The 26534-nt window shown below is 43.9% G+C and overlaps 1 protein-coding gene across 1 annotated transcript in view; it reads right to left on the bottom strand.

Moving 5' to 3' along the window:
- Window positions 1-26534, bottom strand: part of NOS1AP (nitric oxide synthase 1 adaptor protein) — a 79061-nt gene that overhangs the window by 45039 nt on the left and 7488 nt on the right. The window contains exon 2 of the mRNA XM_083156970.1: window positions 19962-20033. Within this exon, the coding sequence (XP_083013096.1) occupies window positions 19962-20033 (72 nt within the window). The remainder of the gene's footprint in view (window positions 1-19961; window positions 20034-26534) is intronic.

Below are 26534 nucleotides of genomic sequence, written 5' to 3'. Positions count from 1 at the left end.
TTTTCATAGTTATTAAAAAATACTACAAATTCTACAACATAAACCAACAGTTTGGCAAAGAGACCAGCAATGAACAATGCACCAATTACCATGAATTTCCATTGAAGGAAGTAGAATATTTAACAAAAGCCTATGACTCATTGTTTACAAGCGACTCTCTCCGGTAACAAAATAGGAGCAAATGCATTATAGAATCCCCTTGTGTAAAAGGTTGTATAATATGCTGCTGTCACGAATGTGGATGTTTAATACATGATCTTGTCTATTGAAAGTGCAAAATATATGGACATGAACACAAGTACAGGTGGAGTATCCCTTTTGCGAATTTCTCTGGACCACGAGCATTTTTGCAGATTTTGGATTTTTTTTTTCATACTTACCAGGTCCCCTGGTGGTGTCCCGATGGTCCCCAGACGCCCAAGGTTTCCCCCGGTGTACATCAGGATCCTCTTCAGCTGCATCTCTAGTTCCAGGGGTGCACTGCACGAGTGCGCCGTGAAAGGACTGGCGCGCATGCAGCACTCGCGCAATGCACCCCTGGGACCGGAGATGCCGCTGAAGTGGATCCTGAAGGATCCAATGGACATCGGAGGATGAGGCAAGTATGAAATAAGCTTTGCTCCAGGTTTTAGAGGTGAACTTTAAAAAAACAGCTGTGCTGCACCTTTTCCAGGTTTGACCAGTAATGTGATGCACGGAAAGTACCCAAACCTTCATTAAATTTCACTCATCACTGAAAGCATCAGATGGTATGATAACATACAGATAGACCATGGAGTTAATCTTTAAAGTTGTTGTTTTTTTTTTACAGATTTTCGCAGCTTACTTAAAAAGAAACCAAAATCAGGCCCATAGTGTACACTCCATAAAAAACTTTTGGAACTAGAAAGGGTTCAGAGAAGAGCAACAAAATTGATTGCGGGTATGGAGTCATTGGGTTATGAGGAAAGGCTAGCCAGGTGAGGTATGTTTACTATAGAAATGAAGCATGATCACTACATACAATACAGAGAACTATCAGGTGAATGGTTTATCCTGAGGTCTGTACACAGGACACGTGGTCACTTCCTAAGGATAGAGGAGGGGACGTTTTGCACCCAGCAAAGCAAGATTTATTTACAGTAAGGGCCGATTGGTAGGGGTATGGGTCATTGGGTTGACCCAATTTCAGTCGACATGCATTAGGTCGACCACTGCAGGCCAACAGGTCTTTGGTCGACACCTTAAAGAGGTCAACATAGCTATGGTCGACAGGAGTTTTTTCACATTTTTGTCCCGAATGTTGACAGTCTAAGTGTATTGCGTCCCCTGCCTGCGATGCTTCTGAAACGGGACTCGCTGTGCTAATCACACTGTTATATTCTCCCATCACGCTGTAGCGGATGGTGGGGTATGAAATCACCCCGTCGGCTCAAAAAAAAAGAAAAAAGTGAAAAAAAAACCTCATGTAGACCTTTTGACTGTCGACCTTCCCATTGTCAACCTAATGATTGTGTCGATCTTCTGACCTGGTTGACCTTAGCCATGTCAACCTATTTCAGGTGCCAACCTAAGGCCTGTCTACCTTCAATGGTCGACTCAATGCATGTGGACCTTAATAGGGTCAACCTAATGACCGTATCCCATTGGTAGTTACTTCCACTGCAGGAGATGCAATGTAGGGTGAACTTGATGGACTTATGTTTTTTCAACCTCATCAAACTGGGGCAGAACTGACAGTGTAATGGTCAGCATTACTGCCTCACAGCACTGAGGTCATGGGTTTGATTCCCACCATGGCCCTAACTGTGCGGAGTTTTTATATTATTCCCGTTCTTGCGTGGGTTTCCTCCGGGTACTCCGGTTTCCTCCCACAATCCAAACATATACTGGTTGGTTTATTGACTCCAAACAAAAGAATAACCCTAAAATGTGATTGTGTGTGTACATGTGGTAGTGAACATAGATTGTAAGCTCCACTGGGGCAGGGACTGATGTGAATGTTCAACTATACTCTGTAAAGCGCTGCGGAATCTGTGTGCGCTATAAGAAACTATAAATAAATAAAGGTCTCTCACACTGCAGACTGCTAAATAAACTTGAAAGTATGGGATTGGATAATAAATAGAGTTTATTCAATCTTATCCAGATTTTTCGGCAAGATGAAAAATCCGGACATTCCTATACAATGAGGCCGCTTTCGGACGCCTTATCCACCTATACAGAATACCCTATGTTTAAAGTTGAATCTGCATCTGGGCAAAAATGGTCAAAAACGGGCGCTACACCTTTTCCTCATTATGAAATGTTATTGCACCTGCTATGAAATACCTTTGTGCAGTCAAAAATACAGGGCTTTGCTCATCCACATTGTGTATGCATGTGCAGTGTACCAATAATCTCTCATTGCAATAAAATTTGCAATTGCAACGGATGCTGAATAAAAGGATTTGGTGCGGTTGGATTGTGCTGGCCCGAGGAATTTTAGGAACCCACCCGATGAGGTCACCTGGCTGGCCTTCCTAAAAGATGAAGTACAGACCAGAATCCGGGGACCTTGATGGGGTTAACCCAGAGAAGGAGGCGGCCCTCATACAACTTTGTAAACGTTTTGAAAGGTGTGTGTGTGTGCGTGTGCGTGTGTGTGTGAATTTCTCACTGGTCAACTTCCTGCCCCAAAAAGTTGGTGAACACTAGTTTATGTTCATTTAATTCGACACAATAGATTACAATGGATAGAACAGTAACAAACATATCCATAAACAGAGCCAGTATCCAGGACAAAGGAACACTTGAAGTAAAGGAGAAGGATAAAACACTACAGAATGTAAAGCATCTGTCCAAAGTGAAGCAGATTTGTACACATAAATCAGTCTTCTCAAACACATTTCACATTCCTTTGGCTCAATATTTTGTGCGTCAGATGATAAAAATGCACAGTGGAGTGGTCCTTTTGAGTGAACACAGATCACTATATTGTCATCATGCATGATTAAATGGCTGTGCAGAAAAAAAAAAAACTTTCATGGAGCATTTGCCAATAATAATAAGATTGTCTAGGCGTATGAAACAGCTGTGATCGGATGCCTGCGTATCAGGGGAAGCAAGAAAATTATATATATCTTTATTGTGGCAGCTGGAAAGCCATTTCCTTAATAGCATAAAATCAAGTTTCTGACATGGATGGTAACACTTCAGATCTTATGTAGATTAGGAAGGACTCTATATACAGACTGTGTACACAGGAGGCAGAACAGTAAGCTTGCAATGGTTATGTCGGCAGTACAGGTTCCAAGATAAATTTACTGAGGATTGATAGTAAAAGGGATAAAAAAAAAAAAAATCAACAGTGTGTGATAACATAACGTAGGTGAGATTACATGGGAGATCAAATGTACTACCGTGTTTCCCCGATAATAAGACACTGTCTTATTTTTTTTTTCCTCTCAAAAAAGACCATAGGTCTTATTTTTGGGGGAGGGCTTATTTTAATAGACTCCACATTCTTGATGGCCCCAAACCTTTCCACATGCCCCCACATTCTTGATGGCCCCAAACCTTTCCACATGCCCCCACATTCTTGATGGCCCCAAACCTCTGTTTGCTTACCGAGACAGCCAGAACTGTATTGATGGCCCCTGTGTGCTGTCGGCGCTGTGTGCTGTACAGGCTGTACTGTTCAGCAGCCGCGTGATGTGCGCGGCGTGATGTGCGCGGCGTGACGTCACACCGCGCCTACCGCAATGCATCCCTGGGAACGGGAGCCGCGGTATTATCGTACAGGTACAGGAGAGTTGAGCGGGGCTGAGCGGGGCTGAGCAGGGCTACATTTTAATAACTTTAATAAAATCTATGGGAAAATTCATAGGCCTTATTTTCGGGGGAGGGCTTATTTTGGACAAATGTTCCAAATCTGGGGTAGGGCTTATTATCGGGGTAGGTCTAATTATCGGGGAAACACGGTATAGCTCCTTCAGAATATACAATAAAAGTAGGAAATTGTTAGAATTTTCTTGCAGTTTAACCTATGGTAGACAGAGATTTTCAAGGTAAAAGTGGATTATTGTGATAATTTAATTTGTAAGAATGTATTTTGCATGCAGAAGCTGTGAAGATGGAGTGGAAAAAACACAGGTTGGATAAAAACAGTAAAGTCCCCACACACTTGTCCGATTTCACCAGATTCCAATGGATCAGGCCCAAATTAGATGTGCATGACATCCGTTCTGATGCGCGGCCCCTTGAGCATCAGATCGGACCCAAAGGTCATGAGTTCTACACGAAGATCTCCGTGTCGGACCCCCTCCTAATACTTACCAGTACATTCGGTCCTTGGCTCATTATTCCGTTTCTATAGGTCAATCACACTAGGTACATAAATTGCCAACAGCTCTTTGAGAAAGCAAACAATATCAATGAATAGTGCTTAAACAGCAAGCCACAGAAGGGTTAAATAATACAAAGCCAAGGACAGGAAAGCCAAACACTAACATCTCTGATTCTGGTGCTAGATGAGGGCACTGCGCAGGTTGTCATGGCAACCTCTGTATTTATCAGATGTATAGAAAATACCATCTCTAAACACATCCTGCAGCCTTTTAAAATGCACACCAGAAAGAAAATAAAAAAGGACTGGGAAGAGTACGAAATCTCCCAGATATACAGTACATGGCCTTAAGTAAATGGACACCCTGCTCATTCATTTATTTGGCCTTTTGTACAGACGCATACAGCCATGCAACCTCCATATTCACACGTTGGCAGTAGAGATGATCGTACTAAAAAGCTTAGGGACGTCCATTGTTTCAATTTAAGCTACAAAGTGAATGCAGCCTCAAATCCCCATCAAGCCTTATAGAAACTAAGTTACAATAGTGAGAATGAATGGGACACAGCCAAACACAGGCGACATAAACCAGCCAGAACGTTATTTATTTACAGTTTATTTTATAGCGCAGCAGATTCCGTTGCGCTTTACAATAGTAGACAGTGATAAAACAAACTGGGTAACAACAGACAGACTTGGAGGTAGGAGAGCCCTGCTGCAAGCTTACAATCTATAGGGATATAGGAGGGAAACACAAGGACAGGCACCAGTAATAGCACAGCAGCCTCACCAAGTTACAAGTCCAGAAGGGAAGCTATATAATACATAAGTGCCTCAGAGGGTGAGTTTTCAGGGAACACTTGAAAGTTTGGAGGCTAGTGGAGAGTCTTACTGTGCGTGGAAGGGCATTCCATAGGATGGGAGCAGCCCGATGAAAGTCCTGTAATAGTGAATGGGAGCTAGTGATCCATGCAGAAGAGAGACGCAGATCTTGTGAAGAGTGGAGTGGTCGAGATGGGAGATATTTTGTGATAAGTAAAGAGATATATGCTGGTGCAGTATGGTTAATAACTTTATATGCTAGTAGAATTGTTTTATATTGAATACGGTAAGATACAGGCAACCAATGGAGGGTCATTAGATGCTCTCTCTGGTTCCGCTGCATTAAGCTTCCGGTGGGGGCCGGGGATGGTCGCATGCACGTGGAGCTCCGGTCCCCCATCCACGGAGCTCCACCATCCCCGGCCTCCGGAGTGGCGGGCAGCGTGACGGCGGAGAGGGGAGAGGGGAGGCAGCGCTGTGCACCCCCAGCGGCAAGCGCTGTGCACACCGGGCGGCAAGCGCAGCAAACGGCACCCCCGGCGGGACGGCAGGCGTAGCACCATCGGCCTGCGGGCTGGCGACTTCCCCCAGTTGGGGACGCACACTGTGGAGCTCCCGCTCCATCCACGGAGCTCCCATCCCCCGGCCCCCCCACTGCTGGAAATTAATCGCGCCCGTTTGAAGCTGAGAAGGTCAGCAGGACTCGGAGAGAGGGATCCCCCAGGCAGCGGCGGTCCGGCCTAGCGGAGGCCCCACCTGGATGTATGGAGGAGGCCACAAGCGCAATGGCTGATGAGGACCCCCGTCCACCAGGCTCCCGGCGACCATCGGAGGGTGAGGTGAGGGGAAGCTGCGTGAGGACACCAGCGGTAGCCCCCCCCCCCCCAGCTTGCAGTTTCACCCCCAGGACAGAGACCACAGGAGAGGGAGCCTCTGCCCTCAGGAGACCAGCGGATGGCTTCCTTTCCTGCAGGCCCAGTCTCCAGCCCCAGGCCCCACTCGACTCGACTTGACTCTGCCCTGGCCCCCCAGTGACTCTCTCTCCCCCACCAACTCCAGCCCCAGGCCTCACTGACTCTGCCCAGGCCTCAGTGACTCTCTCTCTAACCCCCTCGCCGCCACCACCCACGCTGCCCGCGGCTCTCCCTACAGGAAGATTCAAGAGGGCGCCACAATGGCTGCCTAGGAACTGTGCACTCAGCCATATATATCCCTTGTCCCTATGTGATAACTGTACTGTCTCTGCTACAACTGTGCTGTCTTGCCCACACTGTTACCTCATACTGTGCTCATAATGTTACCCACCTGGCTGCTGCAACGACCACTGGCGCCGCTGATGGCTGCCTAGGCGCTGTGCAGCTCGGCGGGTATGTGTCCCCTGTGTGATAACTGTACTGTCCCTGCTTATATTGTTACCCACCGGCTGCTGCAACGACCAGTGGCGCCGCGGATGGCTGCCTAGGCGCTGTGCGACTCGGTGGGTATGTGTCCCCGGTATGTGTTCCAAGTGTGATAACTGTACTGTCCCTGCTTATATTGTCACCTGCCTGGATGCTACGGCGACCAGTGGCGCCGCTGATGGCTGCCTGGGCGCTGAGCAAATCGGCGGGTATGTGTTCCCGTGTGATAACTGTACTGTCCCTGCTTATATGTTACTCACCTGGCTGCTGCAACGACCAGTGGCGCCGCTGATGGCTGCCTAGGTGCTGCGCAGCTCGGAGGGTATGTGCCCCCCGCATGTAACGTCCAATGTAACGTATGTAATGCCCCCCCCCCCCTTTCATCCCTGCTGATGCTGCACTGTAATCCGCAAAAAATTCCTACTGTGCGCAAGCACACATGGCCAATAAAGTTGATTCTATTCTATTCTATTCTATTCTACTTTTTAAAGTGTCCGTACAAGCAGTCTCTAATAAACGCAAGGTGGATTTGACACCCCCTGAATAATAATCTGTATTCAGAATAGAACACGGTTTCTAAATTTGCAGCGATTTCAAAGAATATAGGTTAGAATGACGTTAACTGTACCCTTAACTCATTTTAAGTACTAGGGTGTCTGATTTTCGAGAGCTGAAGTAGAAATGCATATGACCTTTCCATGCTGCCAAGGGCTTTCATTCATTCACTGGATTCAGTTATGTGAATCAATCAGCGTCATTTTCCTTCTCCTGGCATATAGCCCTCCACAGACCCTGTATGCTGGATTTTCTGAACAAGCAAATACATTAACTGGAGGAGGGTGATCAAGTTTTAATCCAGTTCCTCACCCATTGACCCTCTCCCCCCTAATGAACCCTGGTCAGTGAATTCCATGGCTTGCCCTCCCACACTAAAAAAATTCCTCAGATTCCTTTATAATACAGAAGCCTGGTACAAGACTTTAACCTCCCACCTCAACTTATAACCTCGCCCTTCTGCCCTCTTTCTCCCCTTTCTACAATAGCTTCATCAACAAGTTTTTCTGCCATTCTTTCGAAAATGTCAGGACATTACGCAAGGAACAATTATTTAAAACAATGATATAATGTGCACTACGCAAAGAGAAAGATGTAAAACCTTTCATGATTAACATAGAAAGGGGCCTGTAGCTCCGATTTCCAACGTCTACAGTCCCAGTGGTAAGCAACTTTCTGCAAATCTATCCTGAACACAGCCGGACTTTTTGTTTTGTTTCCTTTAAATACCGGCCAACTGCAGAACACAACATTCTGTAAACAATTCTTAGCACCATGGGTGGTATAGTACACTAATTGTACCACACTAAATACTCTAAGGGGCTGATTAAATTAGAAGGGAGGTTTTTTTGTTGTTTTATAAGTAACCTTGTGCATTACTAATCCATACACGTCGGATATTATGTGAATAAATGATAAAACAGTACGTCTCACGCAAATTAATTAGAAGACTCACCTAACACATATTGCCTGTAATACCATACAGAATGTGAGCTTTAGAAGAAGTACAAGAAATTGTGGGAAATTTATACCATACCCAAGTGCTAACTACTAAAGCATGGGGCCACAGGGAAAGCACTGGAGGTGGCTATCAGTGTCTGTGTTTTGCTTTTACAGCTGTCAATAATGACTGTTAGTTAGAAGCAGCATTTGAATTGCAGGAAACTGGTCATGTGAGTAGCAAGATGGCTATATATATTTATATATGGCAGTGGGGTTTGATTATACAGTACGGGACCAAGAACAGATCTCATGCAGTAGGGTGAATTTTGGGGTGTGGTATGTTAGGTCCATAATGCATTTATAGATTGTAAGCAGGGCCCTCCTACCTCTGGCACCACTGAATGGCTGCCTGGGTGCTGTGCAGCTCAGCAAATATATGTTCCCAGTGTCCGTGTCCCCCATCAGGATACGCATATCTGTACATGTGATATATATCTGTACTGTCACTGTTTTACTTGTTCCTATCCTGGCTGTCGCACAGCAATCCAAAACTAATTCCTAATATATGCAAGTATACCCGGCCAAATAAACTGGATTCTTAGTATCGGTCTCTAACTACCCAATTTGTTTTATCACTGTTTCCAATTGTAAAGCACAACAGTGCTGTGCTATACAAAAAAGCCTGGGTTCTGGTCGGAAAAATGTACCATTCCCAATCAGAGTCCACGTGGATAGTAAAAGTATGAAAAAGTTTTACAAGAATTAAAAAAAAAAAAAAAAAAAATCTTCACGCATTATATTTTGGATGGAGTCGCATCCTACCGAGCCATTGAGTTAACTAATTAACAAAGCAACTATTTAAACAGCAGCATTGCAGCCACATAGACACAGACCTACACAACTACCGGTAATTTTATTTACAGTTTCTTATATAGCGCAGCAGATTCCGTTGCGCTTTACAATCAGTCATATTGTCGGCAGATTTTAGGGTTAGGCTTACAGTTAAAAAGATTGGCAAATCACATTATCTACGTTTAAAATATGTCAGCATCCACATTCTTTATGTCAGCATTCCCAATGTCAACTACATACAGTGGGGCAAAAAAGTATTTGGACAGCCACCGATTGTGCAAGTTGACCCATTTAAAAAGATGAGGTCTGTCATTTCCACTGTATACCACTCTGCTGCTACCAACAAATACAAGTCATTCAGCTTTAATTACTTGTATGAAATAATGAAACTGTATATTTGATAACAAAACTTTATTTGGTACTTGTTTCCTAGCACAGCGCCAGCGGTAAATATTGTATCCATCGGAACCCCCCGAAATCGCGTCGATCGCATCGCATGCAACCAAATCGCATGCGATGGACGCGATTTTTAAATTGGAATCAATGTAAAATGGTCCCTGAGACCCGATTTTACATTGGCCCCAATGTTAAATGCCCCCCAGACCCCAATTTTTATTGTTTCCCAACCCTGATGGGTCAAATGCCCCCCCATTGTTAACGCCACCCCACGATCAACGCCAACACCAGGGCACGTTTGTCCTGCCCCAGCAAAAGCCACCACAGGACATTGGAAGCCATCCCCCGTGTACCCCCCCCCCCCCCCACCTCCGCTCCGGCGTTTGTACGCCAGAGCTTCCCTGCCGCCGCTGCCTTAGCCGCCTGTCACATTCAGCAGTGATGCGCTGCTCCAGTGGTGCACAGCTGGACACCACTGGTGCGCACCTATTCTATATTAGTGGTATGCCCAGAAATTTTCTGGGACAGCCCGCTGCGGCAGCGAAGCTGAGCCCGGAAAATTCCCAGGCATACCACCCAAGGGGTTAAAAGGGAAACTGATACTGCTCTCTTCTTGCTATCTTCCTACCTCTGACTACTCCTTCTGTCTCTTGTCATGACCCCACCTCCCCTGCACTTCCACTGACAGGAGGTGTCCCCCAAGGCTCTGTTATTGGTCCTCTCCTTCACTCTCTGTATACGTCATCTCTAGGTGAGCTCATTCAACTTCCAATATCACCTCTATGTTGATGATACTCAAATCTACCTCTCCTGACTGCTCTTCTGATCTCCTCACTCATATTTCCAACTGTCTCTCCACTATCGCTTCTTGATTGTCCCAGTGCTTTCTTAAACTAAACATATCTAAGACTGAAAAATAAAAATAAAAGCTGCTCTCACAAAAGGGAAGGTCACTCCCCAACAAAAAGCATATGTAGAAAAAGATAAGAGTGGAGCGCTAAAAAAAGAATTGGATCAATTGCGTATCACATTAATATATAAACAATTTATTGTATAAAATATTCAATATCAAATACTAATAAAATAAATGTAATTGCCAATGATTTGATGTTGTCAATATTATTAGGCATCAAAGACTTCATTGAGTTGACTATTGAGAGACTTGGGAAAAAAAGCAAGAATGGTATACTTACTGGTAGTCCCGCTTGTTCCTATGGTTCTTCCTTAGTTTTGGTGTTGGTCCCCAAATGAAACGTTCAGGATTGAAAGGTGCTTTGTGTCCATTAACCTGACTGGGTTGGCAGCCTATGTTGTATTCCAAATGGAGTTAGGCTCTCCTATTAACTGGAGTCCCAAGATTAAGCAGGTGGTGTTTTCACAAAGAGATAGTGTTCCAGATATCTGTATCTGTAACACTACCTCTTTGGGAAACCACCTGCTTACTCTTGGGAGTCTCAGTGTCTGGTTTTTATCACCGGCCAATCAGCTCCTACCTGTCATTTTTAGAACCAACCCTGTAACTTCACAGTTAGGAGCTGATTGGCCGGTGATAAAGTACCAGCCACTTTATGGAGGCGCTACCAGGAGACAGGTCAGTACATCAGGAGATGTGACGGAGGCTGTAGGATGGCAACAACCCAGCAGCAGGACCGCTACCTCCGCCTTTGTGCAAGGAGGTAGAGCCCTGCCAGAGCCCTGGTAAATGACCTCCAGCAGGCCACAAATGTTTACGTGTCTACTGAAACGGTCAGAAACAGACTCTATGAGGGTGGTATGAGGGCCCGACGTCCACAGGTGTGGGTTGTGCTTACAGCCCAACACCGTACAGGCATTTCCCAGAGAACATGGATTGGCAAATTTGCCACTGGCGCCTTGTGCTCTTCACAGATGAAAGCAGGTTCACACTGAGCACATGGGACAGAGTCTGGAGATGCCATGGGGAACATTCTGCTGCCTGCAACATCCTCCAGCATGACCGGTTTGGCAGTGGGTCAGTAATGGTGTGGAGTGGCATTTCTTTGGGGGGCTGTACAGCCCATCATGTGCTCGCCAGAGGTAGCCTGACTGCCATTAGGTACCGAGATGAGATCCTCAGACCCCTTGTGAGATCATATGCTGGTGCAATTGGCCCTGGGTTCCTCCTAACGCAAGACAATGCTAGACCTCATGTGGCAGCAGTTCCTGCAAAACGAAGGCATTGTTGCTATGGACTGGCCTGCCGGTTCACCAGACCTGAATCCAATTGAGCACATCTGGGACATCATGTCTCGCTCCATCCACCAACGCCATGTTGCACCACAGATCACAGGTTGGCGGATGCTTTAGTCCAGGTCTGGGAGATCTCTCAGGAGCCCATCCACCACCTCATCAGGAGCATGCCCAGGCATTGTAGGGAGGTCATACAGGCACGTGGAGGCCACACACACTACTGAGCCTCATTTTGACTTGTTTTAAGGACATTACATCAAAGTTGGATCAGCCTGTAGTGTGTTTTTCTTTTTCACTTTAATTTTGAGTTGAAGTGTTCCCCTTTATTGTTTTGAGCAGTGTACTGTATATCAAGTTCAGCATCCTGTATTGCCGCGATCACGTGACCGCAATGACACATTTCTTTTCTTATCATGTGTATATATTTTTGTATATATTCAGACACTCATACTGTGAGCACAGAGCATGAGATAGTAGGCGGCACTCAGAATCTGTATTGAAAAGTGCATTTTAAAGCATTATTACAGCAGTGTCCATGACATTTTTTATATATATATTATGGTATGAATATAACTATCCCATGGTAATTAATTTAATCATTCCTCAAAAACCAGCACAGTGTTTTCTTGTCTTTTTTCCCCCCTCAGCTATCAGTGGGAGCAACTCCCCACAGCAGCTTGAAAACATAACCCATCCCAGCACCTGCATCCCCCCAGGGGGATCTTCTGTACAGAGAAATGATCAAGGCTGAATAACCCCCTGTGTGTTTGAAAATAAATGCATGTTTGCCTGTAGTCAGAGTAAGTGGCACCTACTGTATGCTTCCACACCACCCCTTATCAGTGTAAATGCAACAAACATTAATGTTTTAAGGCCCCCATACATTAGTCCGACTTGTCCTTTGGATCCGATTGTCCCGGCAGCTCCCCGGGAGGGATCACATGCGATTAGGCACTTCATGTGCCAAGTTTTGCTTGTGATAAATAGCATGCAACTCCCGGGCAGCTGCAGGCGGTGGACGCCGGCGAGGGGACGGCAGCAGGGGGGGGAGGGCCTGCACCCAGAGAACCGGGCGGAGGGAGCAGTAAGGGCGGCGCAGGGAGCCAGACAGGGGAGGAAGCCGCTTCCATCAGTGGGAGCAGGGGAAGCTCCTGTTTTTATTTTTCTTAAATCGGGAGTGTCAGGGAAAGCACAGGCATTCCCAGGCATTCTATTGAAAGGAGTGTGACATCCACTTTGGCCCCGATCCGACTGTTCTATTGCAGCCGCCGATTAAGTCCTGGGCTTCGGAACTGTAAAAAAGTCATTCAATGGTGAGCAGCTTGCGGATGGATTTGCAGCTAATCGCTGCTCCAGCTAATTATCGCAAACAATGCTAAGCAATTCGCAGGCTTGCACAGGGCCTGATTGGAAGGAGAGTACCCGATTGCAGGACTCTGCAATTTAGTAGAGCAGCGATCAGGTCTGATTAAACCCCAATAGTACAATAAAGCCACAAAGCCAAGTATGGGTGATATTCAGCAATTAGTTGTAAGGCGAAACCAGGTTGGTATATAGCAGATTTAGAATTATTTATTCCACATCCCTGGAAAAATTCTGACATTAGTTTAAACTGTACAAAAATAAGAAAAAAAGAAATCAGTTCTACTAGGATGCACTCCTCATCCACGTGATCCTACAGGATCAAAAAACAGTTTTTTAATAATATCTTTATTAACACACAATTTAAAGATAAAAGACCATCCGTAACTTTATTATTATCGGTCAATTGTATTAATTGTGGGTGACCTGATATTGAGTCCCTGTGTCAGGGATGTTGATGGCGAAGTATTAAAAACAAAGTAATGAATAAAGATTAGAGAAGAAAATCAAGAAGATAAAAATCGGTAAACTGTTATTATTGATAAGGTTTATTCTATCACTTCTTTGATAAGTGACAGTGAGATTATACCTGTGTATACTGCAAAATAACTGATTAGAGGCTGTTCAGTGTGCAATATTTTAATATTTTATGCCATTTCCACATTCATAGTGTTGATATGGCTTATAGAATGAATGTGGTGTTTATTAACGATTTTTACTGTTGCAATGTTTTAGTATTGTCCTTCAAGTGGGGTAACCAAAATTGTATGTCTCTAATTGATTATTAGGGCAGTGTTATTTTGTGCCCAGTCAGTGGTATTGGTGGTGTATTAAGATGCTTTATTTAGCGTGTAGCCACTTAGACCTGACAATCAGATATTAGTATTCGGACAGCAGGGAGACCTTCCCTCGTGAGGGTATGATAAGTGTCTCTACTGCATCTGCAACAATTGTGTTAATATAATATCGCATCAATGTGCATATACACGGCAGACTAACTGACACATATGATTCAGCTTTTATAACAAATATCGTGCAGCTTGGGCAGCGGGCATAGGAGGCATCTTTCCAGCCTGAGTATGTATTCCCTGAGGCTGGCTGTATGCCCCGGCTTTTAGTACAAAACCAATCTGCCGGAGTCTTACTTTTGCATACACTGTTGCAATTTTTTAATATTCATCTCCAAATGGGCTAATAGGATGTGTGTCCGACTGGTTATAAAGGGCAGTGTTTATTTTATTCATAGGTGTAATGAGGTGCTGTCTTATATGTATCACAGCTTGATTTTACACATATAATTACCCTACAGTCAGATATATACACTGAGATGGCAGAGAGATCTTCACTAGTGCTGGTATAACTAGTGTCTCTACTGCATCTGCAACAGTTGTATGGATGTTATATTATATCAATATGCCTATGTGCAATACCGCGACTGACACATGTAGTCAGTACTTGTAGCGGTTTGGATTATAGCAATTTGGGCAGCGGGCGTCAGAGGCACCTTCACAGCCTGGGTAAATATTCCCTTCGGCTGACTGTATGTGCTGGCTTCTAGTACCGGGCTGAGCTGCCGGAGTCTATTATATCAGATCTCCGTGTGCTCCGTGCGGTTCGTGGGATATGTTCCCTTATTAGTAACTGCCTGTCCTCGCGTGTAAGACACGCTGGCTGCCAACAGTGCCGATTCTCCTGCCCTCCTGTGAGCTATTCTAATACATATTGCGGCGTTAACAGATATTAATAAATGCACATTTAACCGTGATCTGCCCTGTACGCGCCGGCTTCCAGTGCAATGCTGAGGTACCGGAGTCTTTTATATTAGATCTCCGTTGCTCAGTGCAATTAGTAGTCAGGGGATATGTACCCTTATGGTAACTGCATATTTCGCGTGTTAATCATACTGGCTGCCAACAGCGCTAATTCTCATGCCTCTCTGCAACCTATTCTAGTACATATTACAGTATCATACAGGTGTTAATAAATAACAGTTTACAGCAATGCCAATGCGCATTTCGCTGTCTTTAAGCTTTGTCAAGGATTAAGGATTAAGCCTTGACAAAGCTTAAAGACAGCGAAATGCGCATTTTATAACAGGCAGTTACTAATAAGGGAACATATCCCACGAACCGCACGGAGCACACGGAGATCTGATATAATAGACTCCGGCAGCTCAGCCCGGTACTAGAAGCCAGCACATACAGTCAGCCGAAGGGAATATTTACCCAGGCTGTGAAGGTGCCTCTGACGCCCGCTGCCCAAATTGCTATAATCCAAACCGCTACAAGTACTGACTACATGTGTCAGTCGCGGTATTGCACATAGGCATATTGATATAATATAACATCCATACAACTGTTGCAGATGCAGTAGAGACACTAGTTATACCAGCACTAGTGAAGATCTCTCTGCCATCTCAGTGTATATATCTGACTGTAGGGTAATTATATGTGTAAAATCAAGCTGTGATACATATAAGACAGCACCTCATTACACCTATGAATAAAATAAACACTGCCCTTTATAACCAGTCGGACACACATCCTATTAGCCCATTTGGAGATGAATATTAAAAAATTGCAACAGTGTATGCAAAAGTAAGACTCCGGCAGATTGGTTTTGTACTAAAAGCCGGGGCATACAGCCAGCCTCAGGGAATACATACTCAGGCTGGAAAGATGCCTCCTATGCCCGCTGCCCAAGCTGCACGATATTTGTTATAAAAGCTGAATCATATGTGTCAGTTAGTCTGCCGTGTATATGCACATTGATGCGATATTATATTAACACAATTGTTGCAGATGCAGTAGAGACACTTATCATACCCTCACGAGGGAAGGTCTCCCTGCTGTCCGAATACTAATATCTGATTGTCAGGTCTAAGTGGCTACACGCTAAATAAAGCATCTTAATACACCACCAATACCACTGACTGGGCACAAAATAACACTGCCCTAATAATCAATTAGAGACATACAATTTTGGTTACCCCACTTGAAGGACAATACTAAAACATTGCAACAGTAAAAATCGTTAATAAACACCACATTCATTCTATAAGCCATATCAACACTATGAATGTGGAAATGGCATAAAATATTAAAATATTGCACACTGAACAGCCTCTAATCAGTTATTTTGCAGTATACACAGGTATAATCTCACTGTCACTTATCAAAGAAGTGATAGAATAAACCTTATCAATAATAACAGTTTACCGATTTTTATCTTCTTGATTTTCTTCTCTAATCTTTATTCATTACTTTGTTTTTAATACTTCACCATCAACATCCCTGACACAGGGACTCAATATCAGGTCACCCACAATTAATACAATTGACCGATAATAATAAAGTTACGGATGGTCTTTTATCTTTAAATTGTGTGTTAATAAAGATATTATTAAAAAACTGTTTTTTGATCCTGTAGGATCACGTGGATGAGGAGTGCATCCTAGTAGAACTGATTTCTTTTTTTCTTATTTTTGTATAATTCATATCCTCAAATCAGTCGATAGCACCCACAACCTGAGAGGAACATTATATATAAAAACCCTCTCTGTTTTGAACAATAATTGTACATCCACGATATTATATTTTCGAGTATATCACTTGGTGCGGGTCAACTTGTCTGTATTAGTTTAAACTGACAACAAAGGAAACCGTGACCAGATGTGACAGAGGAAATGAGAGCAGAAACTCATTCCTAATTAAGAGGATTACATGGTTTTCCCCTGTATACATATTTTCATCTCTACAGTGTGGTAAGTAGAATATTCAATGCCTCTTCCAGCACTGGTGAAGCTCGATTACAGAGTGAAGGAGGATTAGTATCCGCAGTCTGTGCTGTAATCTTTCTGCTACAGGCTCATTTATCCCCACTCCATCCTCCTCTATCTGCATCTGATTTATGATATAATACATGCAGCACACTATTTGAAGCTGTGGAGTAATAGACGCGACAAGCGATATAAGTAGCAAACACATCCTCCAGAGACGGAGTCAGCAGCTTGTGATGTTGGTTACAGACAGCCGGGAGCAGAGCATCTCGCACTACTTGTATCCCCTCGAGAACTTCACCATTAAAATGCAAACCTTAAATAATACCCATTTCAGTGATGTTAGCAAATACATTTCTGGCTCATTTCTGCTATCATTATCTGTACTTTGAAAGGCCAAGAAACATTCTCAAATGATACACTGTGCTAAATAAAACCTCTCTCCTGCAGCACACCAGGAAAGGCTTATATTATACCCTTTAGTCTGGTTACCGACACATATGAATTCCCCATGGTTTAAAATAAAAATCACTTGGGGGCGGGGGGAGTTGGGTTTTGGGGTGGGGTAATGCAATTACCTGAGAGAGGAGCACTGGTTACCTTTGGAATAGAACCTACTTTAACCTCCCTTATGAAGCTGCAAACAAAGGGCAACAGGTACAGAACTACTCTAAATGTGGCACGGAGTCTCTGGGATACTGTACTGAACAAAGCAGGGTTAACAAAAAAAATAAAAAATCCTAAATGGATATAAATAGATTTCTTAGTTGGTGATAAGTGAGAACAGACTGGACTTTATAGAGGTATTTCTACTGTTGCATAATGTGCATGCTCAGGTACATCTCCAGACACAGAATCACTGAAGCCAGCCTGAGGGTGGAATACATATGGGTGGCCAGCTGTCTCGATGACGGCGGTCAGGAAACAAACATTGCCATCCCGACAGTAAAAATGCCAAAATGGGCACGGTAAGTATACATACCCTCTTCTCTACCAGATGTCTAACCCTCCCTGCCCCCCTCCAATCCTGCTGCTTAGCACCAACCCTCCCTTTTAACAGCCTAACCCAGTGGTTCCAAAACTTTTCTGAACCCTAGAGCATTTTTCAGAGCACTCCTAGGCCAAAAGATATTTAGAACAAAATATAAAAGTATATTGTGTTTCTAGTCGTCATTGTGGATTCCCTTCTATTGTATATGTTTTACCACTAGCAGCCACCAGCAGTCCTTTTTCTATTAAATTGACCATACACCATTTTAATTTGTCCTGGACCACCAACTTCAGGTGCCCTGCAAGAGTCCCAAGGCACACAGTTTGGGAAGCACTGGCCTAACTCTAACCCCCCAATGCCTAAACTTAACCCCCAAACCGCTATCTGTCCCCAGCATACTTAAGATCAGGATGCCGACTGTCGAGATTTCAGTGTTGTCAGAATTCCGGCACTGGAGTAATGGCTGCCGGTCCAGTTTTGACTCCCAACACGGCAGGTGGGTGGTCAGACACCCCAAATATTTGTACTGCCAATAGTTATGAGTAATAATTTCATTTTTACATCATACTGTGGATATAATGTGATCACCAACAGGACTAACATGATAGCTAGAATGATCGATGCATAGGTAACATTAATGGATGTAAAGAAAATGTTTCAAAGAGTGATAAGGACATTTGCAGATGATCAGTTCCAATACACCATAAACCTCCCTTTCTAGTCCAAATTAGAAAGTAATGTGCTGCATTGTGGAACTCAGCTTTCCAGCTAACAGGCGACAAACTGATATACAGATGGGGCCGCTGCCCAACAGAATGGGGCGTGCACATCTCAGCAATAGACGCACGTCCACATCCCATCCCCCAGAATCCTGCGGATGGCGATCTGGCAGCAAGTATGAAAGCGTCTTCATCTGTAGACAGAGATAGATATTCCTCTGTGGCTGGGCACTATGATGATAAATAACTGCTGCTGGTGCCATAAGCTGTTGTCAGATGTGCCCAGGAGATGCCATTTGCGGATATCATCAATGCCAGGTTAATCCACAGACCAGCCCGTGATATCAGACGTAGCATGACTCATAGGTTGAGTCAAATGTGTTGGGGAATTGTGTGAGGTGTGAGTGCTCTATTGGTAATATGCTGACAGAGAAGACGACGATGGTAAGAAATTTGAGGAAGACTCCCACTTTTCATCTACAATCTATGCCAGTGGTTCCCCCAATGCACACTAACAGTCCACATTACAGATATCCATGAGTAAGCAGCGGCTACAAAATTAGTACCTCAGTCACTGAATTCGTGATGTGTGCTTATTAATCTGGCCTTGTAAGGTCTACTGGGGCAGGGACTAAGGCTAATTACTGAAATGTTCTCTGTAAATTGGTGTGTAAAATGGGTGCTCTAAATAAATAATTTTTAACAAATGTTAAATAAATTAATGTCATTTTAATGAGTGACAGACATAATTCAGTATGCATGTTAATCTAGATCGTTTAATCTGATCAAATTTGCATTGATAAAATAGCTTCCTCCCTTATAATTGAGGAAACCCCTGTTTAATCTAGTGTTAACTCCTCACATGCCTCCCAAATAATTACACATGTACACAGACACAGCCAGCATAGTATCTGGTGCAGAAGAGCATAAGAAAAAGGTCATGACAGGAAAAGAACTATAATTTCTGACTACTCTGAGGAGCAACAGGTGAAGGTCCTATCAATAAGGAGAAGAATATATAGGAGAAGTTGTCAACAGAGTTGAAGGGTGGGGAAAAAAACAAGACAACAAGGTTTGGATCTCTTCTGATTCTTTTGAGGAGGAAGAGCCAAAGATCTGCTTGCAGGAAGAGGTGTAAGAGAAGGGGAACCAGTAGTGCTGATTCATCCTGTCCCAGCCCCAGCGATACCATCCAGAGACTGATGTTTTTCCATCAATTAGGCTGGGGCAGTTTTGGCAAGGTCCTGCTGGAAACAGATTTAATCTCAAGGATGATCAGTGGAAACAGGATGCACCGAAGCTCAATTTGAGCTTCATGGTAAAGGCTGTGAATACCTATGTACATGTGATTTTTATTCTTAATAATTTTTCAAAAATTTCCCCAAAAAACTTTCACGTTGTCATTATGGGATAGTGTGTGTAGAATTTTGAGGGAAAAATATGATTTATTACATTTTGGAATAAGGCTGTAAAATAACAAAATGTGGAAAAAGTGAAGCGCTGTGAATACTTTCTTTATGCATAGACACATTTCACAAGCCTTTGTGTAATAAATGGTATTACAAGGAAGTAAGTCTCCTCCACTAAGAATAGCCATAGTTAATGCAGAATGTAAAAGCATTTAACATACCCGTATTCTTCTCATGGCTGCCACGATCTCCACTCTGCTGTTAGGACGTGGAACATCCAAACTCCCAATATACTGCAAGATAGAGACAGTTTAATGTATTTAATATGCGAGTGGGACACCACACCGAATGAACAAGTGAATGTCTGTTTTTTTTAATAATATATAAGACAAACACTGACTTGACTATTGTTAACAAAGCAAGTGAGCTCACAAACCTAGTGAAGGGTTTACAGTTAGCTTGGCTCATAGAGCAGAAAAACAAGAAATATTAGTAGCTAATAATCCCAGTAGGGGCAAAAACTGTTCTATATTTAAGTACAAGGACACAACCCATAATCTAAATAGTACAAGATCATACAAGGGAACAGTCCTGGGCATTGTAGAGTACTAAAGGTCATACCCTGGATAACATTTTTTTGAGAAACAAAGGGGGGAGCTCAACGGCCCCTGGCCCATACACACCCCCTCCCCCAATCGCACTTTGCAGCAATTCAATTGCTGCTCCATTCAAGCATGCAGGCAGCCTCCTGGTAGGTGTGAGCTGTAATATGTTAAAACTTAGAGGCTTGAGTGGCCTTAAGCTTGGTTTTCCAGCTTTGGGCATTGCAACAAGGGCGTCCAAAATGCAGACTCCTCTGAAGTGACAGAAGCCAAGTGCTGCAGTGTGACATTAACCTGCAGCACCCAGCTCCCATCACTGAGAAGGAGCCTAGTGTTCACGCTAGGATGTTTTAGCAGAGCGCTGCTCCCTTTATTTGAAGGCACAACATTTTGTGAGATGGCAATTTGGATATCTTCTGCAAAGTTTGAAGCCAGGTAGACAAGGGACCGGACCGCCCCCAATCTTGAGATTGGTGGGCCACTGCCAGATCATGCAGTCTCACAGCCAGGCCATGCCCTCTGAGTTGCAAATTGCAGTGCCCCTGGCGAGCCATGGATTCTAGTGGAAACACTAAGAGCCGCCAGTACTGTAAGGGTAGAAATCGCTAACCCCTTCACTGAAAGGACCCAGATAAGACATCAGGAGAGTTTGTACGTTATTTATGGCATTTATCTTTTTCTCAAATCTAGGTTTGTTGTAGGCATAGGCGTGCGCAGCACATTCTATTAGAGGATGCACTGTCAAAGGGGTGTGTCTATCACCACCTATTGGGCATGTCTTAAGGCCCCCATACATTAGGCCGACTTGTCCTAGGGACAAGTCGGACCCAATTTACCTGCGAGCCGCCCGGCAGCTCCCCGGGAGGCTCACATACAATTTGGCACTTGATGTGCCATTTTTTACATGGGATAAATCGCATGCGATTTATCCCATGTTAAAAAAAACCCGGGGAGCTGCAGGGCGGTGAGGAGTAGTGGGGGCGGGCAGCGGCAGTAGTGGGGGCGGGCAGCGGGGGCGGGCAGCGGCGGGGGCGGTGGTGGCCAGCGGTGGTGGTGGGGGCAGCCAGCGGTGGTGGGGGCGGGCGGCGGGTGCGGTGAGCGCTGCTGACCTGGCCGGGCAGTGTACTTACTTACATAGCAGCAGCGGGGACGGGCAGCGCAGTGACGGCTATTAGATTTTGAAAATACTTGTCAAATGACCGGCTGCTCTCTGATTGGCCGGAGAGCTCTCAGCCAATCAGAGAGCGGCCGGTCATTTGACAAGTATTTTCAAAATCTAATAGCCGCCACTGCGCTGCCCGTCCCCGCTGCTGCTATGTAAGTAAGTACACTGCCCGGCCAGGTCAGCAGCGCTCACCGCACCCACCACCGCCCGGCCAGGTCAGTCAGCCGGTGCTCAGGGACCCGCTGCCCGCCCGGTGTCTGCATGCATATGCCTGTCAGGTGGCAGGCATATGCATACAGGGAGGTCGGACGTGATCGTATGTACAGACCGCCCGACCTCCCTGATCCGGTCCGATGCGCACGGGACCGCGCATCGGATCGGATCAGACATCACACACATACGATTTTGGGCCGATTTCATCCGATTATCGGCACCAAGTGCCGAAATCGGATGAAATCGGACCAAAATCGCATAGTGTATGGGGGCCTTAACACCATCAATCAGGTGTGTCTACCTTCATCTACTTGAACTCACTAGAATATAAAACGTCTCTCAGCCACACCATAATCTCCTGCCTACTTCAGTTTTAATCTTCTAATTACTCTGTGTAACAGTACATGCAAATAAATATGGATGAGGCAGGTATATAGTAATATGACAATGGTGTAATACAATTAAAAATGCAAAACACAAATAATTGATTGATGCTTCTTTTAATGGTGTACAGCTCTTATAAGCAAAAGTCTTTGGTAAAAGGTATTGCTAGCAGCAGGGAGGTGTGCATAAGGGTATGCAAAGCATTAGGGTGTGCCTGTGCACCCCTAACACTCAAAGTGCGTCCCCCTAACTCCAGGGGCAGCCTACAAGACCCCAGATTGAGGTTATGGTGGTTCTTTGCCGCATCAAGTATCATTCTGACCCTGAAGCTTTCAAGGTTCACAGAAATTTTTTCACAGAATCAATTTATTAGGTGCTCAATCTGTTTTTACATGCCACCCAGCACTATCCAGGGGTATGCTGATAAGATTTCCGGGCATACCACCGGAGGGATTCAAATTTTTCTGAAATCTTATGATAAATCTTTGTCAAAATGTACTGCATAAAATATTCTGTCCAGGACTGATGGGGAGTTCAAGGAAAATCACAGCTCTTTCTAGTGTGTGGGGAAACTAACAGCATAGTTGCCTACCCTCCTGCAGGAGACTCCCTGAAGAGTCTAGAAATCTCCCCGATTTCTCTTAAACCACCTTACGCAACCGTTACCTTTTTTTAGGTAAAAAAAAAAACCCCAGAGATTAATACAATTATATGGGATTTGCAATTAGTATTTAGTGCATAGGCATCACATTTATTATCACATATGTTGTGCTGTGGGAGAGGAAACTAAATATCACAGAAAATAACTGCAAACAAATAATCCATTATTGCAGACAGCAATGTTATTATCAATAATAGTATATACATTTCCCAATGCGTATACTAATGTTATCTAGAAATATCTGGCAACAAGCATTTAAGCACATATATGTGCCCATATATGGAACTAGTCACGCCCCCTGAATGGGGAGCTGTGCAAAATTCTACTGCCAACTATTACCTCCATGAAATTCATTTTCAAAAGTAGCCAAGTATGCGGAACAGTATGAAAAGGCAAAAAAAGAAGTTAACCAGTAGTCAAACAAATCAGGAGAAGCTTATAGCAGTGTGGGAACAGTGAAACCCCACCTTGATCACAAGCTTTAGAATTGTTCTTAAGATATTTTATTCAAATTAAAAAATCCATCATTCACTTAGGAACCAGACCATGAAGGATTTAAAAGTAAGTCTCCTGCTGCCATTATAAGATGAGAGAATAAAGACATGTTCCTCGGCCAACAACAAACTAATAAAAAATAACACAGCCTCAGGAGTCAGGACTTGCTGCATACTAAACAGAGGACACTGCCAGCACTAGCCCAAGCAGGATATTTCTCACAAGCAAGATCACAGTTTTCCTTTACCCAAGTTAAACAACCGATAACAAAAACAACAATGATTTCACTGCAGAGAACCCAGAATTCCAAGAGTTCCATAAAGTTTATGGGTACATGTGTCACATAGAAATGCCACCAACTACAGAACCACAGATTAGCACTTGTTAAATATAAGGCGGAGGCTCAGAAGAAACACTGTCCTGGTTTATCGCTGATGTTGTATAGGATCTTCATTTACACTTACAATGAATTTATTCCCCAAAACCCTGATCATCACTTCAATAACCACCCAGACTGTAATTAGTAACGGTGAGAACAGACAATACTAAACATGCAGTGCCATATCCAGAAGGGTAAAACAGCAAAATCAGAATGCAATCAGCTGAACCTCCTAGTGATTTTAATTTTTTTTGCCATTACATCATCATTAGTTTTCCACTAGCACAACGCATGTTACCCATTATTTCCAATGTACAGTATACCAACATGGGAGTAGTAATGCACCATACACACACTATACAACATGCGGCACTGCCGATATCGGCGGTGTCGCAAACCGAAAACAAAACTAATGATCCAAGGGTAAACGCTGAACGATATCATTCAGTGACATCACCGGGACCCCCGCCGAACATGCAGTCACTAACTATATGGTCGGATTTGACTGCATATTCAGATGGTAAGGGTTAATGTTAGTTATCCACAGGAGCATGCATCATTGACAGTTTAGAGGGTACAATATGCACAATAATATCATTATTGTACATATAGGTAATGAAAATCAGACAATGTGTTTGTTGCTTAAGTTTGTTTGCAGTGTGGTGCAACAATAACGGTGGCTCAATTGTATTTTTTTTTTTAAGATGTTACCAGGCGACAGCAGTTCAATTGCTCTGCTGCTCAGGCACGATTACCACCAGCGCCGACATTTCTACTCGCAGTCTCCTGAGGTTTTCCACTATTTTGTTTCCAGTGCTTTTGAGGACTTACAGTAATGGGTGCTCAATCAGGGCAACAAATGAATTAATTTGATGGGCGCCCTTTATCTTGAACTCCAAATATGAATAAATACTGTAAATCGCCCCTTATCTGCTTTGGGTACTTGTTTCCTAGCACGGCACCACCGATTTTAATTGTATGAAATTGGGTCGATCACATGCGATGCGACCAAATGGACCCGATTTTTAATTGTACAGCCACCCTCATGGCTGATTACAATGTTAAATACCCTCACAGACCCGCCCTGATGGGTAATTACTATGTCAAATGCCCCCCCATTGTTAACGCCACGCCACCCCGAAGCGTGGCGAGCGCAGCGAGAGGCGGCGGTACGCATCCTCCGACCTTTTCATACCCCCACTATCCACGTCCGCGTGGAGTTGATTTTATATAGTGTGGCAAGTGCAACGAGCCCGAAGCGTGGCGAGCACAGTGAGCCCCACAAGGGAACACGCATTACTTAACACGTATTACGCGTCCGCTCGCCACGCTTTGGGCTCGGTGGCTCGTCACACTATATAAAATCGGGTTGGTCGGGTCTGATCGGGTCCCATCGCATACCTTAAGTTATGGTATGCGATGGGACCCGAGGGGCGCCGTGCTAGGAAACAAGTACCCTGCTTTGATTTTTTTAATTAGATGCATTATAGAATGACCATTTGTGTCATGTGTAATAGATCAGAAGTTTCTAAGAATCTCAGGCTAAGAGTTCCTGCAATACAGTCTCTAGGCCTTATGAGGCCCATTTACTTGTGACTAATTGGTTCAATTAGTCACCAATTGGTCACAAGTGTATGAGAAATAGAACGCCCTTCTAAGTAAATTTTCTCAATTAGATTTTCCGGACTTGCCAGTTCACAGCAAAAAAAAAGAAAAAGAAAAACCTGTTGGGATCGGCAAGGCAGGGAATTTTAGTATGGAGAGTTTCACTGATTACCCCAACAGATCATCAATGTCACAGACTGGCAACATGTGTATATATGATTGGAGGCCAAAAGAAAACACACCCATTGAACAGTTATGAACAAAAATGCCAAAAGAAGTCCTAAAACACAGGCCAGGTGAGTATCTATGAATGCACAGCATGTCAATGCTTGGGCTCGCTGATGTAGAACATAAAAAGGCAACACCAGGTTCTGGATTCCACCCCGCTGTCAGATAATCAGGAACCTGAGGCTAAACACTCTGTAATACATAATGTATGTAGATCAATGAAGTCAGAAAACTTAGGAGGTATATAAAAAAAGACTAAACCAACACCAAGTATCCTGAATACTATACACTGATAAGCCCATAACCCCCTTTTTTATCTCTTGGTGCAAGCTATAAAATGTACTTTGCAGTTAGGTAATATCACCACAACAACAATCCACAGGACAGCAGACCACGCTCACATAGAATAAGATTTAAGCTGTGTACACACAGTGAGATTTTATGTTTGCATGTAGATCGAACGGTTTGCAGCCTCATTCAATGCCGAAGCGCAATACCATTTAGTGTAACTCAAACTGTAAAATAGACAGTGTAGGCAAGACTTTTTTTACTTGCCGTTCAATTTGATACCAATTCATTCCCTATCGAATCGGGATTGAATCGCAAGCAAATGTTTGTAAACCGACTTACTGTTTTATGGAAAATGATTAGTATATTAGGGGAACATTTACTAAAGCTGCTACAAAATTAAAAGAGGTGATGTTGCCCATAGCAACAAATCCAATTCTGTCTTATTTTCTAGGATGCAATTGAGAAATTATAGGCAGAATCCATTTTTTTTTCCTAGAAGTGTTAGTAAATTTACTCTTTAAGAGTCTACACCACATTGCGGTTACGGTAGACAATGTCTAAGTCAACACCTAAGAATGATAGACATTGACAGAAGGTTGACACAAGCTTTATGTCAACCTGGTTAAGGTTGACATGAGTTATTCAATTTTTTTATGTCTATGTCCACTTAAGTCGACATGAACACTGTATAAGTGTACGGCGCCCCCTTGTATCAGGCACGCTCTTCTATTCTCGCTCTATTCCCAATTGGATAGTAAAGTATGAAAAACC

The sequence above is a fragment of the Crinia signifera genome, chromosome 8 (assembly GCF_055691185.1).
Source record: "Crinia signifera chromosome 8, ASM5569118v1, whole genome shotgun sequence".
Taxonomy (NCBI): domain Eukaryota; kingdom Metazoa; phylum Chordata; class Amphibia; order Anura; family Myobatrachidae; genus Crinia; species Crinia signifera.
Note: the sequence above shows the minus strand (reverse complement) of the source record. Positions and strands in the feature narration are given on the sequence as shown.